Genomic DNA, 16,509 nt, shown 5'->3' with positions numbered 1-16,509 from the left:
TTACGGTATTTGGCAGTGGTAACTGTGTTACGGTACTTGGCAGTGGTAACTGTGTTACGGTACTTGGCAGTGGTAACTGTGTTACGGTATTTGGCAGTGGTTACTGTGTTACGGTACTTGGCAGTGGTAACTGTGTTACGGTACTTGGCAGTGGTAACTGTGTTACGGTACTTGGCAGTGGTAACTGTGTTACGGTACTTGGCAGTGGTAACTGTGTTACGGTACTTGGCAGTGGTAACTGTGTTACGGTACTTGGCAGTGGTAACTGTGTTACGGTACTTGGCAGTGGTAACTGTGTTACGGTACTTGGCAGTGGTAACTGTGTTACGGTACTTGGCAGTGGTAACTGTGTTACGGTACTTGGCAGTGGTAACTGTGTTACGGTACTTGGCAGTGGTAACTGTGTTACGGTACTTGGCAGTGGTAACTGTGTTACGGTACTTGGCAGTGGTAACTGTGTTACGGTACTTGGCAGTGGTAACTGTGTTACGGTACTTGGCAGTGGTAACTGTGTTACGGTACTTGGCAGTGGTAACTGTGTTACGGTACTTGGCAGTGGTAACTGTGTTACGGTATCTGGCAGTGGTAACTGTGTTACGGTACTTGGCAGTGGTAACTGTGTTACGGTACTTGGCAGTGGTAACTGTGTTACGGTATCTGGCAGTGGTAACTGTGTTACGGTACTTGGCAGTGGTAACTGTGTTACGGTACTTGGCAGTGGTAACTGTGTTACGGTATCTGGCAGTGGTAACTGTGTTACGGTACTTGGCAGTGGTAACTGTGTTACGGTACTTGGCAGTGGTAACTGTGTTACGGTATCTGGCAGTGGTAACTGTGTTACGGTACTTGGCAGTGGTAACTGTGTTACGGTACTTGGCAGTGGTAACTGTGTTACGGTATCTGGCAGTGGTAACTGTGTTACGGTACTTGGCAGTGGTAACTGTGTTACGGTACTTGGCAGTGGTAACTGTGTTACGGTATCTGGAAGTGGTTACTGTGTTACGGTACTTGGCAGTGGTAACTGTGTTACGGTACTTGGCAGTGGTAACTGTGTTACGGTACTTGGCAGTGGTAACTGTGTTACGGTACTTGGCAGTGGTAACTGAGTCACGGTACTTTGCATTGGTAACTGTGTTACGGTATCTGGCAGTGGTGACTGTGTTACGGTACTTGGCAGTGGTTACTGTGTTACGGTATTTGGCAGTGGTAACTGAGTCACTTGGCAGTGGTAACTGAGTCACGGTACTTGGCAGTGGTAACTGAGTTACGGTACTTGGCAGTGGTAACTGTGTAACGGTATCTGGCAGTGGTAACTGTGTTACGGTATCTGGCAGTGGTAACTGAGTCACTTGGCAGTGGTAACTGAGTCACGGTACTTGGCAGTGGTAACTGAGTTACGGTACCTGGCAGTGGTAACTGAGTTACGGTACTTGGCAGTGGTAACTGTGTTACGGTACTTGGCAGTGGTAACTGAGTTACGGTACTTCTTCTACTTCTACTTCTAAATGGTACTGACCAACTTCAACAATTTGAAGATAAAATGTCAGACGTGGAGTGAAACATGGAAAGAGAGTGATTTTAAAAGATACGAGATGGTCTAATTTGCGTTTGAAAGGTGACGGTAGAGGGCTGATTTGAATAATTCCGTTGTGGGGCTCGAAATAATGTCAGTTGGGAGTTTATTCCACTCAGGTATAGTTCGAGGGAGTTTGATGCCTTTCTGGTCTGGGTTTTTGAGTGGGGAATTTGATACGAAAANTCCCAGCCCGGGAGATTGAAGTCGCCACCTATAATGAGGGCTGCATTATTAATTTTGGTGGCTTCTTTGATGGAATAGCTAAACAATCTCATACTGTTTTCGTCAGCTGTTTTGGGATGATAGAAGGAGCAGATATAGAGTGTTTTACTCCCGATTACATTCACTTTAGCCCATATAGATTCACTGGCCTTGTTTGGTGTCAGATCATGTACTTCTTCGCTGATGAGGTGGTCTTTTATAGCGATCAGTACACCACCACCATCTTTATCAGTGTCTGACTTTTTTCTGTCATTTCGGTAGATCTTATAGCCCGAAGGGAAGATTTCGGCTGATTTTATGCTCGGGTTAAGCCAGGTTTCAGTCCCAATCACTATATCAGGCGCAGTGCTATCCAAGACATTTTCAAGCAGATGTTGTTTATTTCGAATCGACTGGAAGTTGATGTTAACAATTCGCAGTGGTTTTTGTCTAAGTCTTTTGTGTGGACCTGTGTTCTTTCTAACAGGAGTCGAAGAATGGATTGGTTTGTGTTGGAGTACACAATTACTGATGTTGGTATCTGTACCCAAATCACCAAGAAGAGACAGGGTGTCATAGGGGTTTGATGTATTGATTCCATTTAGGTCGAACAAAATTTGGCTGTAATTTGAGTGATTACAAACAATACAATGCCAGCTTACATCGCTAACATTCAGATCTTCAAATGTTTCTGTGTGTACGCTCTCCCTGACTTTAATTTTGGTATAGATTTCATGGGCTTAAACAATTTGTACAGCATATGGTCATAGCCAGGGTCATTTGATTTTTTGTCAGAGATGGTAAAGTCTGTAAACAGGTACAGGGGATGATGACACTCATGATTTACTTTCGTTTCTATATGAAGGTAACACTTTGATGTTATTTCATGAGGCACAACACTATTCCAATCAATGGTTTTGGTCAAGCACTTGTTTTCTAAGTGCCAGTCTCGGAAAGAGACGTTGAACGAATTGATACAAGGGTCTGCATTGGTATTTGTGTGACACAACAGACCAAGCAATGACGCGATTACAAAGAATTTTACCAGATACATGATCATGCTACGGACGACTTGACTTGACGTATTGCAAGACTATTCGCCCAGCTCTTTCCCGTCGAAAAAATCCCTACGGACGACTTGACTTACGGACGGCTTGACGTATTGCAAGACCATTCGCCCGTTCCTACGCCACACCACCCAATGACCAGTTTTCAGTCACTTACTGAAATTTTACCCCTACAGTAGATTTCACCCTATAATATCAACATATTATTCATATTATGACTAAATATGATTGAAAAAATGCAGTTTGGTGATTAAATAATGGCCTTAAATTATGAAAATACGAGCAAATTTTGTACTCGAGATCGATGGACCTCCTCTCTCTAGCGCATGCGCACTCCTCTCTGACTTGGCTGTGGTAACTGAGTCACGGTACTTGGCAGTGGTAACCGTTGTATACTTTAGGATGTGCTTTTATTTTGCTCAAATTGTATGATGTCTAAAGTAAAGTATATGCTCCATCTGTTTGCCATATTCGATACTCCAGGGAATTCGCACACCTTCGCTCTTTGCAGTGTAGAGAGTGAAAGTGAGCGTAACCCTTAGAGTATCGAAGCTCTCTCTCTCTCTCTCTCTCTAGCTCTCTCTCTCTCTCTCTCTCTCTCTCTCTCTCTCTCTCTCTCTCTCTCTCTCTCTCTCTCTCTCTGCGTGTATGTGTTTGTGTTTGTGTGTGTGTGTGTGTGTGTGTGTGTGTTATTCATGTAAACCCTAACACGTGCAAAATTACTCTAAACACCTAAGTTTAGTTAGGTTCAAATATAGCTGTAACAAATTATCCCTGTTGTATTTACCACACGCCCAGGCAATCAAAACACTAGTTTCAACGACTCCTAAACTGAAAATGTATGGCAGAAATTTCAAACCAATTAATTAAAACGTATCTCATTTAACAGTGTCAAACACAAACAACACAGTTCAACATATCGGTCAGTACACAAGGACCGGCAGCGTAACTTTTCCGTAGACGTGACACCGTGCAAACAAGATAGGGAACACTCGTTTATCTGAACTTGTCGTCAAATTATATTTAATTTCTGATACACGTATTGATTTGTGCCAGTTAAGCCTCACACAGGGATTAGTGAACGAGATATGTACATGTATACAACTGGAGAAGTGATACGAACAAAGACATTTCCGAAACTGTGTACACTTCCCGGCTAGGTAACCATCCTATCTTCCCTTCCCTCCGTCACTATCAACACAGCATACCAATATAAACAATAAAGGTAGTCATTATCGATGCTGTAGAAAAGAGTGCTCCGGTCTGGTAGCAAACGTCAGAAGTAGTAAAACCATTTATAAAAGCCAGCTCATGTACATGTACAGCAATGTTGAAAAAAGTGAATTAATCAAAAAGCCACGGAGTAGACTAGGGTCAGGGTGTTTACGACATTCAGATGTCATACTTAGTTTTTGTGACGTTATGATGTTCTACTCTTAATGTAAAACATAAGAAAAAAAATGTAATTTTATTCTAGCTTAGAGTTGACACCAGTGACACAAATCTGTGTAATTTGTACTGAACTCAGGTCTATTCTTTGATAGTTCTTTGACAAAGAACATTGGTTTCATCTGTCTGGAGAGTTACAGGCTCTACTCTTCTAAAGAGACCACGCATCACCTTCCTAAAGGGACCACACAGCACCTTCCTAAAGAGACCACACATCACCTTCCTAAAGAGACCACACATCCCCCTCCTAAAGAGACCACGCATCACCTTCCTAAAGGGACCACACAGCGCCTTCCTAAAGGGACCACACAGCACCTTCCTAAAGAGACCACACATCACCTTCCTAAAGAGACCACGCATCACCTTCCTAAAGAGACCACGCATCACCTTCCTAAAGGGACCACACAGCACCTTCCTAAAGAGATCATACATCACCTTCCTAAAGAGACCATACAGCACCTTCCAAAAGAGACCACACAGCACCTTCCTAAAGAGATCATACAGCACCTTCCTTAAGAGACCACACATCACCTTCCTAAAGAGATCATACAGCACCTTCCTAAAGAGATCACACAGCACCTTCCTAAAGAGAACATACAGCACCTTACTAAAGAGACCATACATCTCCTTCCTAAAGAGACCATACAGCACCTTCCTATAGAGACCACACAGCACCTTCCTAAAGAGACCACACATGACCTTCCTAAAGAGACCACGCATCACCTTCCTAAAGAGATCACACATCACCTTCCAAAAGAGACCACACAGCACCTTCCTAAAGAGATCACACAGCACCTTCCTAAAGAGACCACACATCGCCTTCCTAAAAAGACCACACAGCACCTACGTAAAGAGATCATACCGCTCCTTCCTGAAGAGAACATACAGCACCTTACTAAAGAGATCATACATCACCTTCCTAAAGAGACCACACAGCACCTTCCTAAAGAGACCACACATCCCCCTCCTAAAGAGACCACGCATCACCTTCCTAAAGAGACCACGCATCCCCTTCCTAAAGAGACCACGCATCACCTTCCTAAAGAGACCACGCATCACCTTCCTAAAGAGACCACGCATCCCCTTCCTAAAGAGACCACGCATCACCTTCCTAAAGAGACCACGCATCACCTTCCTAAAGAGATCACACATCACCTTCCAAAAGAGACCACACAGCACCTTCCTAAAGAGATCACACAGCACCTTCCTAAAGAGACCACACATCGCCTTCCTAAAAAGACCACACAGCACCTACGTAAAGAGATCATACCGCACCTTCCTGAAGAGAACATACAGCACCTTACTAAAGAGATCATACATCACCTTCCTAAAGAGACCATACAGCACCTTCCTAAAGAGACCATACATCACCTTACTAAAGAGACCACACATCACCTTCCTAAAGAGATCATACAGCACCTTCCTAAAGAGATCATACAGCAGCTTCCTAAAGAGATCATACATCACCTTCCTAAAGAGATCATACAAATGTACATCACCTTCCTAAAGAGATCATACAGCACCTTCCTAAAGAGACCACACAGCACCTTCCTAAAGAGATCATACAGCACCTTCCTAAAGAGACCACACAGCACCTTCCTAAAGAGACCATACAGCACCTTCCTAAAGAGACCACACAGCACCTTCCTAAAGAGACCATACAGCACCTTCCTAAAGAGACCACACAGCACCTTCCTAAAGAGATCATACAGCACCTTCCTAAAGAGACCACACAGCACCTTCCTAAAGAGACCATACAGCACCTTCCTAAAGAGATCATACATCACCTTCCTAAAGAGACCATAAAGCACCTTCCTAAAGAGACCACACAACACCTTTCTAAAGAGACCACACAGCACTTTCCTAAAGAGACCACACAGCACCTTCCTAAAGAGATCATACATCCCCTTCCTAAAGACAGCATACAGCACCTTCCTTAAGAGACTATACAGCACCTTCCTAAAGAGATCACACAGCACCTTCCTGAAGAGACCACACAGCACCTTCCTAAAGAGACCACACACCACCTTCCTAAAGAGACCACACAGTACCTCCCTAAAGCCGTTGTACTGGCTACCAGTAAAATACCGCCTCCCAATCGTGCAACCGTGCAGGTATCAAGGATCTGATGCTACCATACGTTTCGATAAGATCACCAAGGTCAAATTTGGTGTCCCAAAGACCCCCAAAAACACGCACATACGGAAACCGGTGTTTTAACAAGGCAGCAATATTGTGGAACTTGCGTCTAACATTTCTGTCGGTAGCCATTTTAAGAGGTCTTTAAAACCGTTTGATACTCCCCAACAAAATATTATACTCCCCAATAAACTTTTTTCGCTATGTACCGTTTCCCATGTGTTGCTTTGAGTGTTTGTCTGACCTTTATTTCAACCATTGTTGTAGATCGATATATATTTTGGTAAAGCATTTTAGAGAATATTTTCCATAAATTGATAGAACGCTACAATTTTTTTTGTTATAATATTTTTCATATTATTTTCATCTTGGGCACACTAATTTTAAAAGGCATTCTGCAACACCAACCTCCTGTTAGATATCGAATTAACTGCCTCGAGTTGATAACATAATAAGCAATCCCCCATGGATGAGGTGTATTTTATATACCATGTAAAGACCACAGAGGAAGAAACCAGTTCAAGAAAGGTACCTAACTCTGAAATATTTCCCTCTTTCTGTTGGGCGTCTTTAGGATACTATTTGTTCAGTGTTACGTTTGATAATATAAAGAAGCACTTCAGAGTTTTTTAAAACTTTGAAAGGATTTATCATTGCAAAAGTCAATATATTTGATGGGAAGTGAAATACTGTAAACTTATATTGACAGTTCACATGAATCACCCTTTGTCCACAACCATTAACTTTTACAGCAGTTTACCATTAGGAGATAGAGAACACTAGTTGTCAGTGTTGATGACCCCGGTTGACATCCGGGTGAACACGGTACCACGCCTAGTCGCGTTATGTCGACAACCGTCCGTACCACTTTACTACTACGCCTTCATACCCGTCAAATGAATATACCTTATCATTGGAGCAAAAGGTAATTCTTTATTGATCGCTTACTGATAACATTTGAACTGATTTATTCATTTTGTCGTTTGTTACGAGTTTATTTAAATCATGAAGTACTCTTGAAGCGTAGGAGAAATGACGATGACGTGTATGGAAAACAATGCAATATGTTTTGCCAGTCATTAAAACACCTTAGTACTTTGTCCCAATTTGTCCACACCCAGTAGCTGTCCACACCCACTAGCACCAGTCGCTGTCCACACCCAGTAGCTGTCCACACCAAGTCGCTGTCCACATCCAGTAGTTGTCCACACCAAGTAGCTGTCCGCACCAAGTAGCTGTCCACACCAAGTCGCTGTCCACACCCAGTAGCTGTCCACACCAAGTAGTTGTTCACACCAAGTGGCTATCCACACCCAGTAGCTGTCCCCACCCACTAGCACCAGTCGCTGTCCACACCCAGTAGCTGTCCACACCAAGTCGCTGTCCACACCCAGTAGTTGTCCACACCAAGTCGCTGTCCACACCCAGTAGCTGTCCACACCAAGTAGTTGTCCACACCAAGTGGCTATCCACACCAAGTCGCTGTACAACACCTGTTGTGTAGTGCATGACAACCGTTTTTCGATTCTCTCAGAACCTTGTGCCCTTTCTTTCAAAGTTGAAGGAGACTATGGTCACCATTATCTTTCGGAGAAAAAACTTATTTCTTTTTCGATACGAATATCGAAAATCTCCTAATGACTTCGTTGCCATCTGCGCGGTCCTCCTTTTTTCAGGACGTAGCATTACCTATATTTGATCTTATATGTACCTTGTATTTATACAAGGGTGTCTTTGTAAACCGTACCCTTGTTCACACTCTAACCTTCATCGATTCCGAGTTCGAAATTAGGCTTCGTTTATGCTTCAATAACGTTTTGGTATCCCCCTGTATCTCTGTATCATCAGTGAAAGCTTTGTCCTAAAGTGTCTGACTCTCGGTACGTACAGCGACTATATATGTATATATGCTATTACTAACAGTATCCTATTTGTACTGTTATAATTCAGATTATCTTCTATTATCGATAGCAATAACGAAGAATCGCACATTTCCATTGTTAGTAAAGTGGTGTCCATATCATTCCTACTTATATAAACTTAGCCAAGGCACGCTCACTATTTACCACATGTAGAGTTTTGGACTCGTTATCAAAGGGATCGAGTGCATGTGTCAGCTGCACACCTACGCAATACCAGATAGGAGACGATGTTCATCGTAGCTCAGTATCCATTTAGTATCGGAGATATTTTTAATATCTCTGTCTGTCTGTCTCTGTCTCTGTCTCTCTCTGTGTCTGTCTGTCTGTCTCTCTGTCTCTCTCTCTAAAAAAGGAAACCAATATCCAATCTCTATTTCACGGTTGCTTTACGGTATAGTAATTAGTAGTTTGCAATCGCTTATTCAGTGCGCCAGCTATTCAAAAATTGGTAAGCCAAGTATGACAGTAACAATTTTCGGTTAATAAAATTGCTAAAGACAACCGTTGATCGGCGATGGGGACGTCATTGACGTTCATATTACAGGTTGTGATTTCACAGGTGAGGCGTATTAATTAACCTACCTGTAGAATGGTGGGTGGTTCCAGTACCCCACCTGTACCTGCTCTTATCGCGGGTGTGGCCTGCAGCATAGCTACGCAGCTAGGTCAAAATCAATAGCCACACTGCATTAACATACCTTTCAAAATCCAAAGGGACCTTTATATTGGAAATAATTTATGTACCCTTTCATTTCTGCCGACAGCTCACCTGTGGTCGGATATATCAAGTCTGTTATCAGCCAGAATAGTTGCTCGCTTTCAGGTGGATATTGTACAAATATGACCATATAATTTGATTTTTTTGGGTTTGAAAATTTGAATATACCATGAGTGTGACTCCAATGGATTTTACACTTGCATTGTTCGTTCTTCTGTGGAATGTAAGTATACGTTAAACAGTTTTTAGTTACTATCAAAGAACGTTAAAAAGATAATAATGATACTACTACAGTATAACAACTGTGTAGTAATATATAGATACAGTGTTGGACCTCCGGGTCATTCCAGAAAAAGATCGGTACATGTCCGAAAATCTTCAATATTTCGCTGCTGTTGTAATCAATATTCTACATATTAGATGTAAAAATTCTCCGCAAATGGTTTACAAATACCTTCATTTGTTTGCACATTTTCTTTAACTGCTTTACTCAACTGTACGTTTTTATAAGACGACTCATTCCAACTTTGTAAATCGGAAATCTACTTCTTTATCTTCAATTTAGGGGGTTGGGGGTTGGGTTAAATAATTCATCAAATGTTATCCCTTTTGGCATCACCCTAAGGTCCTAATAAGTCGTAAGTCAGAGGCACGATAGTCCAGTGGTAGGACGCCGGGCTCGTGACCGAAGGTTGGCGGGTTCGATTCACGTCACGGCACTGTGTTGTATCTTTGAACAAAATACTTTTTTCCGCTTGTTCCAGTCTACTCAGCTATAAATGGGTACGTGGTTGGGCAGTGCTAGAATGTGTTGAATATTAGCTGTGAGCGCCGAAATGGAAGCACCGGCTGTATGCTCCCCAGGGAGATGAAACAGATATTGTCTGGTTGCAAAGACCCTATAACCACGGATAATAAGTTGTGAACCGCTTTGACACGACCTACAAACTAGGTTGTGATTATTATTATTTTATTATTATAGAGGTGTAGTGAGATCGAGTTCAGGTTGCGTAATTCTACTCGTTAAGTTAACCAATGAGAGGCCCACTCATCTGTGGACAATGCTTTATACGACTATCCTTATACAGTAACGAGGATGTAAATCACAGAAATATATAGGTATAAGGATGATAATAGTGTACGTATTTCCCTGATATTGATATAAACATGTCTCTCCTATTAATGAGTTGTTAACTTTAACATATCCCTCTTATTAATGAGTTGTTAACTTTAACATGTCTCTCTTATTAATGAGTTGTTAACTTTAACATGTCACTCTTATTAATGGGTTGTTATCTTTACCATATTCCTCTTCTTAATGAGTTGTTAACTTTAACATGTCTCTCTTATTAATGAGTTGTTAACTTTAACATGTCACTCTTATTAATGGGTTGTTAACTTTACCATATTCCTCTTCTTAATGAGTTGTTAACTTTAACATGTCTCTCCTATTAATGAGTTGTTAACTTTAACATGTGTCTTATTAATGAGTTGTTAACTTTAACATGTCACTCTTATTAATGGGTTGTTAACTTTACCATATTCCTCTTCTTAATGAGTTGTTAGCTTTAACATGTCTCTCCTATTAATGAGTTCTGAACTTTAACATGTCTCTCCTATTAATGTGTTGATAACTTTAACATGTCCCTCTTATTAATGGGCTGTTAACTTTAACATATTCCTCTTCTTAATGGGTTGTTAACTTTAACATGTCTCTCTTAGTAATGAGTTGTTAACTTTAACATGTCTCTCCTATTAATGTGTTGATAACTTTAACATGTCCCTCTTATTAATGGGTTGTTAACTTTAACATATTCCTCTTCTTAATGAGTTGTTAACTTTAACATGTCCCTCTTATTAATGGGTTGTTAACTTTAACATATTCCTCTTCTTAATGAGTTGTTAGCTTTAACATGTCTCTCCTATTAATGAGTTCTGAACTTTAACATGTCTCTCCTATTAATGTGTTGATAACTTTAACATGTCCCTCTTATTAATGAGATCTTAACTTTAACATGTCTCTCCTATTAATGTGTTGATAACTTTAACATGTCCCTCTTATTAATGAATTGTTAACTTTAACATGTCCCTCTTATTAATGGGCTGTTAACTTTAACATATTCCTCTTCTTAATGAGTTGTTAGCTTTAACATGTCTCTCCTATTAATGAGTTCTGAACTTTAACATGTCTCTCCTATTAATGGGTTGTTAACTTTAACATGTCTCTCTTAGTAATGAGTTGTTAACTTTAACATGTCTCTTTTATTAATGAGTTGTTAACTTTAACATGTGTCTTATTAATGAGTTGTTAACTTTAACATATCCCTCTTATTAATGAATTGTTAACTTTAACATGTACCTCTTATTAATGAATTGTTAACTTTAACATGTACCTCTTATTAATGAATTGTTAACTTTAACATGTCCCTCTTATTAATGAATTGTTAACTTTAACATGTACCTCTTATTAATGAATTGTTAACTTTAACATGTACCTCTTATTAATGAATTGTTAACTTTAACATGTACCTCTTATTAATGAATTGTTAACTTTAACATGTACCTCTTATTAATGAATTGTTAACTTTAACATGACTCTCCTATTAATGAGTTGTTAACTTTAACATATCCCTCTTATTAATGAATTGTTAACTTTAACATATCCCTCTTATTAATGAATTGTTAACTTTAACATATCCCTCTTATTAATGAATTGTTAACTTTAACATGTACCTCTTATTAATGAATTGTTAACTTTAACATATCCCTCTTATTAATGAATTGTTAACTTTAACATGTACCTCTTATTAATGAATTGTTAACTTTAACATGTCCCTCTTATTAATGAGTTCTTAACTTTAACATGTCTCTCCTATTAATGAGTTCTGAACTTTAACATGTCTCTCCTATTAATGAGTTTTTAACTTTAAAATGTCTCTCCTATTAATGAGTTGTTAACTTTAACATATCCCTCTTATTAATGAGTTGATAACTTTAACATGTCCCTCGTATTAATGAGTTGTTAACTTTAACATGGCTCTCCTATTAATGAGTTGTTAACTTTAACATATCCCTCTTATTAATGAATTGTTAACTTTAACATATCCCTCTTATTAATGAGTTGATAACTTTAACATGTCCCTCGTATTAATGAGTTGTTAACTTTAACATGTCCCTCTTATTAATGGGTTGTTAACTTTAACATATTCCTCTTCTTAATGAGTTGTTAACTTTAACATGTCTCTCTTATTAATGAGTTAACTTTAACATGTCTCTCCTACTCACCCTTATGTCTGTCCAATAACTATCATTATGCCTCTAATATCAATGTAAATATTACCCAGTATTAACTGTTACCTAGATTACTGTATAGAATGCCTATAACGACAAGAGCGTGTTTATGTTGCCTGCTTTATTTTTAACCACTTACAGGTGTGAGCTCATCTACATTGTCACCTTACCATTAATCAAGTTACTGTTATCTTAAGATTTCTTTGTATCCACAAACAAATATACGCCCAATAGCAGATTGCTCCAGACGTATTTGCATACTTCTCAACATTGATTGGCAAAACAAGATACGAAGTGCATACATTATCCATTAAAGTAACTAAAGACCGTATGATATATGCTAGATTTGATATTTTATGAAGATATGAACAAAACTGAATAGGATATCTCTTTAAGTGTATCACAAGAGATCCTAGAAGGATCTTCGTGTTCACCATCAAAGGATCTTTATCAGATCTGCAAAAATATCTTTTACCCTCTTTGCTCTTCATTTTCCTTACAGATACCCTGTCTCATGTTGGAAGTTCTAAACAGAAATCGTGTATATTATCTTAAGTTATAGAACATATGTAATTGCCACTATGGTAAATGCTAATAGTGGCAAAAGCTACTTCATAAGAATTGCATAACTATATGCAAAATGGCTAAAATTTATAATTCCATACATAATTTTGAGTGCTGTCAATAACGGATGCTTTCTCATAACGGCAAGGCTTTTAAAATTAGGTCCAAGGGGACACAAATATCAAATGTAAGAAAGATAAGTCAAGAACTTTCCTTGAAGTAGTGATAACAAACCTAATCGTTAAAACACATAGATGGCCACCAGTCGGCCATTTTTTCCTCAATCAGTCTCAAAAGAATACATGCACAGCTATAGACCAAGGGAAACCTGAATATCGAATTTGATATAGATCTATCTAAAACTTTCTGTGAAATAGCGATAATAAATTGTACACATGTAACTATGTAAATGTTCAAGATGGCTGCATATCAGTAACATGCAAAGATATAGACAAGGGCAAACAAGCATGTTACATTTGAGAAAGATCCGCCAAGAGCTTTCTGAGAAACAGAAATGATAAACTTCAACTGCCAAATTCAAAGATGGGCGCAGGTTAGCCAGTTTGTTTTTCTAGTCTCAAAAGTAAATATGCACAACTACAGGCCACAGGGTACTTATATATTAGATTTTAGAAAGATCCCTCTAGTCATTTCTGTGAAATAGCATTCAAGAGGACTGCTCGTTGGCCATCTTGGTTTCGTACTCACTCTAAAAGATCGATATGCGTAACCAGGGTTCATGTGAAGTTTGTGAAAGTTCCCTGCGCTACTTTCTGTTAAATAGTGCTAACAAACATTAGTTTTAAAGATCAATATGGCCACCTGTCGGCAATCTTTATTTTCTGATCAGTCTTAATATTTGATATTCATGTGATGTGTACGTAAAGACAGACCAAGGGGAACCTTCATGTTAGATTTGTGAAAGACCACTTCTTTAACTTTTAAGAAATAGCGCTAACAATCTTTAACTCTTAAAATACAAACCGCCTGTCGCCCATGTTTGTTTTCTGATTTGTCCAAAACTTCGAAATGCATAACAATGGACCATTGGAAACCTTCATGTGTGTGAAAGAACTCTCCTTTAACTTCTAAGAAATAGCGCTAACATTCTTTAATTCTAAAAATAAAACCCGCTTCACGGCCATTTTTATTTTCCGATCAGTCCAAAAATTCGATATGCATAACAATGGACCATTGGAAACCTCATGAGAAAAATATCTCTTGTGCTTAGGCGTTAAAAAGAATTCATGAAGGACGGGCGGGTAACGGACCACGGACGAAAGGTGATTTGAAAAGCCCACCATTTGATGATGGTGGGCTTAAAATTTGAAAAATCTTTCTTACACAATTCATCATTTAAATACATATGATTGTACAACATATTTATTGCTTTACTTTGGAACCTGAATATTAAGATATCTAATCAGGTTCAAGGCATATCGTAGGAATTTTCTAAATAAATATTTAATGAACACCAATATTGCTAGTGGAATAGAGAAAAAAACAGTCTTTTTTCGCGTGAAGGTGGTGCGTTGTCCCTTTGGACGAAATACACAATTGAGCAATTAACTTGTTCCACCTTCAATACATTTTTAATCATTTAATTTACATACCAGCATGATTAATAAACATGAATTATCTTGACGATTGACAGTAGATCCATTTAAAGAGTCAGTAAAATATTTATTTTACTAATAGTTATGAACTGGTTCCAAATTCGCTCAGGTAGCTGACCAATAAACAGTTATGCAGCGGCTCAATTCAGGCCACGACTATGTCAACAAGGTGTGTTAATGGAAGTCGAAAAGTGCATCCGTGAAATGTTGAGTTTCTTAAGAAACCAGATGACGATTTAAACGATGTTGTCGACTGAATTCCTGTGTCGACCGACTGTGATAACAGGACTTGCTCATTGTTGGAGAGTTCGGTATGCGTTTTTGACATGCGTCGTCACTTGCAGTCGACGCCAATGCAGAAGACAGCGATTTCCTCTGTTGAATAAGGATTCGTTATGGGATCTAGCCTGATAGCAGACTCACTTAGTGATGTGTTCTGATTCAAAACCAGCATCCTCAATTGTATTGCCGTTGCACAGAGACAGTTTGGTGTGTGGGTGTTCGATAGCACCCGTACAAATAATTAGGATTGCCTTAAATGTGGTTATTTGAAGCCGTTTACATAGATGAAAAAACCCGTTGATAAACAATCTAGTTTTGTTTTCCATGCTAATGTAAATATTAAAAATTGAAAATAACTAAGTTAGCATAATTAAATAAATATGTAAAAAGGACCTAAGAGACAAATAAATAAGGAAATAAAAGAAATACAGGAGCCATCAAAATAAATGCAGAAATCCAAATCTCTCACAAAAACATCCTGACACTCAGGTACAAATCCCTTGTCAACGGGACACATGTCTCCAAAACATCTTGACACTCAGGAGCAAATCCCTAGTCAACGGGACACATGTCTCCAAAACATCTTGACACTCAGGAACAAATCTCTAGTCAACGGGACGGATGTCTCCAAAACATCTTGACACTGAGGTACACATCCCTGGTCAACGGGATACACATCCCGAAAACATCTTGACACTCAGGTACACATCCCTGGCAACGGGACACATGTCTCCAAAACATCTTGACACTCAGGTACAAATCCCTGGTCAACGGGATACATATCCCGAAACAGCTTGACACTCAGGTACAAATCAATGGTCAACGGGACACGTATCCTCAAAACATCGTGACACTAAGAACAGGTCTTGGAGCTAATTAACTGTGATATATTAACTCTTTCAGCAGGAATACTGGATTGTTACTACCGAGGAATTAAACGGGGAATTATATGTATATATATTTTTGTTAAGATCCAACCAGTATTTCCTTGTTATGGGATCTTAAATTTCACGATCTTGAAAAAAATTACAAGGAATCAAAGGCCGGCCGAATTTTCTCTAGAGCCGGCTAACTATCGAGATATATTTGAATGCAACGAATCCTAGGTTTATTTTCAAAGTCGGATTTATGGTGTATTTAATCGAACTAAATTAAGTTTCAACTTAAATATCATGACCTTTGACTATTGCTTATTCAAAAGAATTTGTTCAAAGATTCTTACACATTTGACCTCTGTGACGTTGAAAGTAAAACAAGGATATTCAGTTAAACAAATTGTGTAGCCCTTCACAGCATGTTACTGGCCAATACTCATCAGTCTGGGCCTATTGGTTATTACATGAAGAATTTGATTATTTGTTTTTCTCATTTGACCACAGTGGCCTTCAAAATAGGCCAAGGTCATTCATTTGAACAAACCTAATCCAAGCATGCTTCTGGCCAAATATCATTACCCTGGATCTCTGGTTATACAGAAAACGTTTAACATTTTACTTGAGTCAAGGTCATTCATTCATTCAGACTTGTAGTCATTCATCTAAGCATGCTTACAAGAGGCTCCACGGGCCTGTACGCTTACATGAATTACTTCGATATAGAGTAAATAACTACAACTGGTTTTTGAGAATCAGGGAAAACAAAACACTGCAACTCAAAGGCCAGGGTGGCTATGCTGGATGTTCAG

At 39.1% G+C, this 16,509-nt stretch overlaps 1 protein-coding gene across 1 annotated transcript in view; it reads left to right on the top strand.

Annotated features, from left to right (window-relative positions):
- The first annotated feature begins 9,122 nt into the window (after window positions 1-9,122).
- The window catches only part of LOC110459728, a 111,296-nt gene continuing 103,909 nt past the window's right edge, over window positions 9,123-16,509 (top strand). Inside the window, exon 1 of the mRNA XM_021512123.1 lies at window positions 9,123-9,295. Within this exon, the coding sequence (XP_021367798.1) occupies window positions 9,242-9,295 (54 nt within the window). The 5' untranslated portion in view covers window positions 9,123-9,241. The remainder of the gene's footprint in view (window positions 9,296-16,509) is intronic.

This window comes from Mizuhopecten yessoensis, unplaced genomic scaffold (genome assembly GCF_002113885.1).
Source record: "Mizuhopecten yessoensis strain PY_sf001 unplaced genomic scaffold, ASM211388v2 scaffold10201, whole genome shotgun sequence".
In the NCBI taxonomy this organism is placed as follows: domain Eukaryota; kingdom Metazoa; phylum Mollusca; class Bivalvia; order Pectinida; family Pectinidae; genus Mizuhopecten; species Mizuhopecten yessoensis.
The sequence above is the reverse complement of the archived record's forward strand: the minus strand, read 5'-3'. Positions and strand labels throughout refer to the sequence as shown.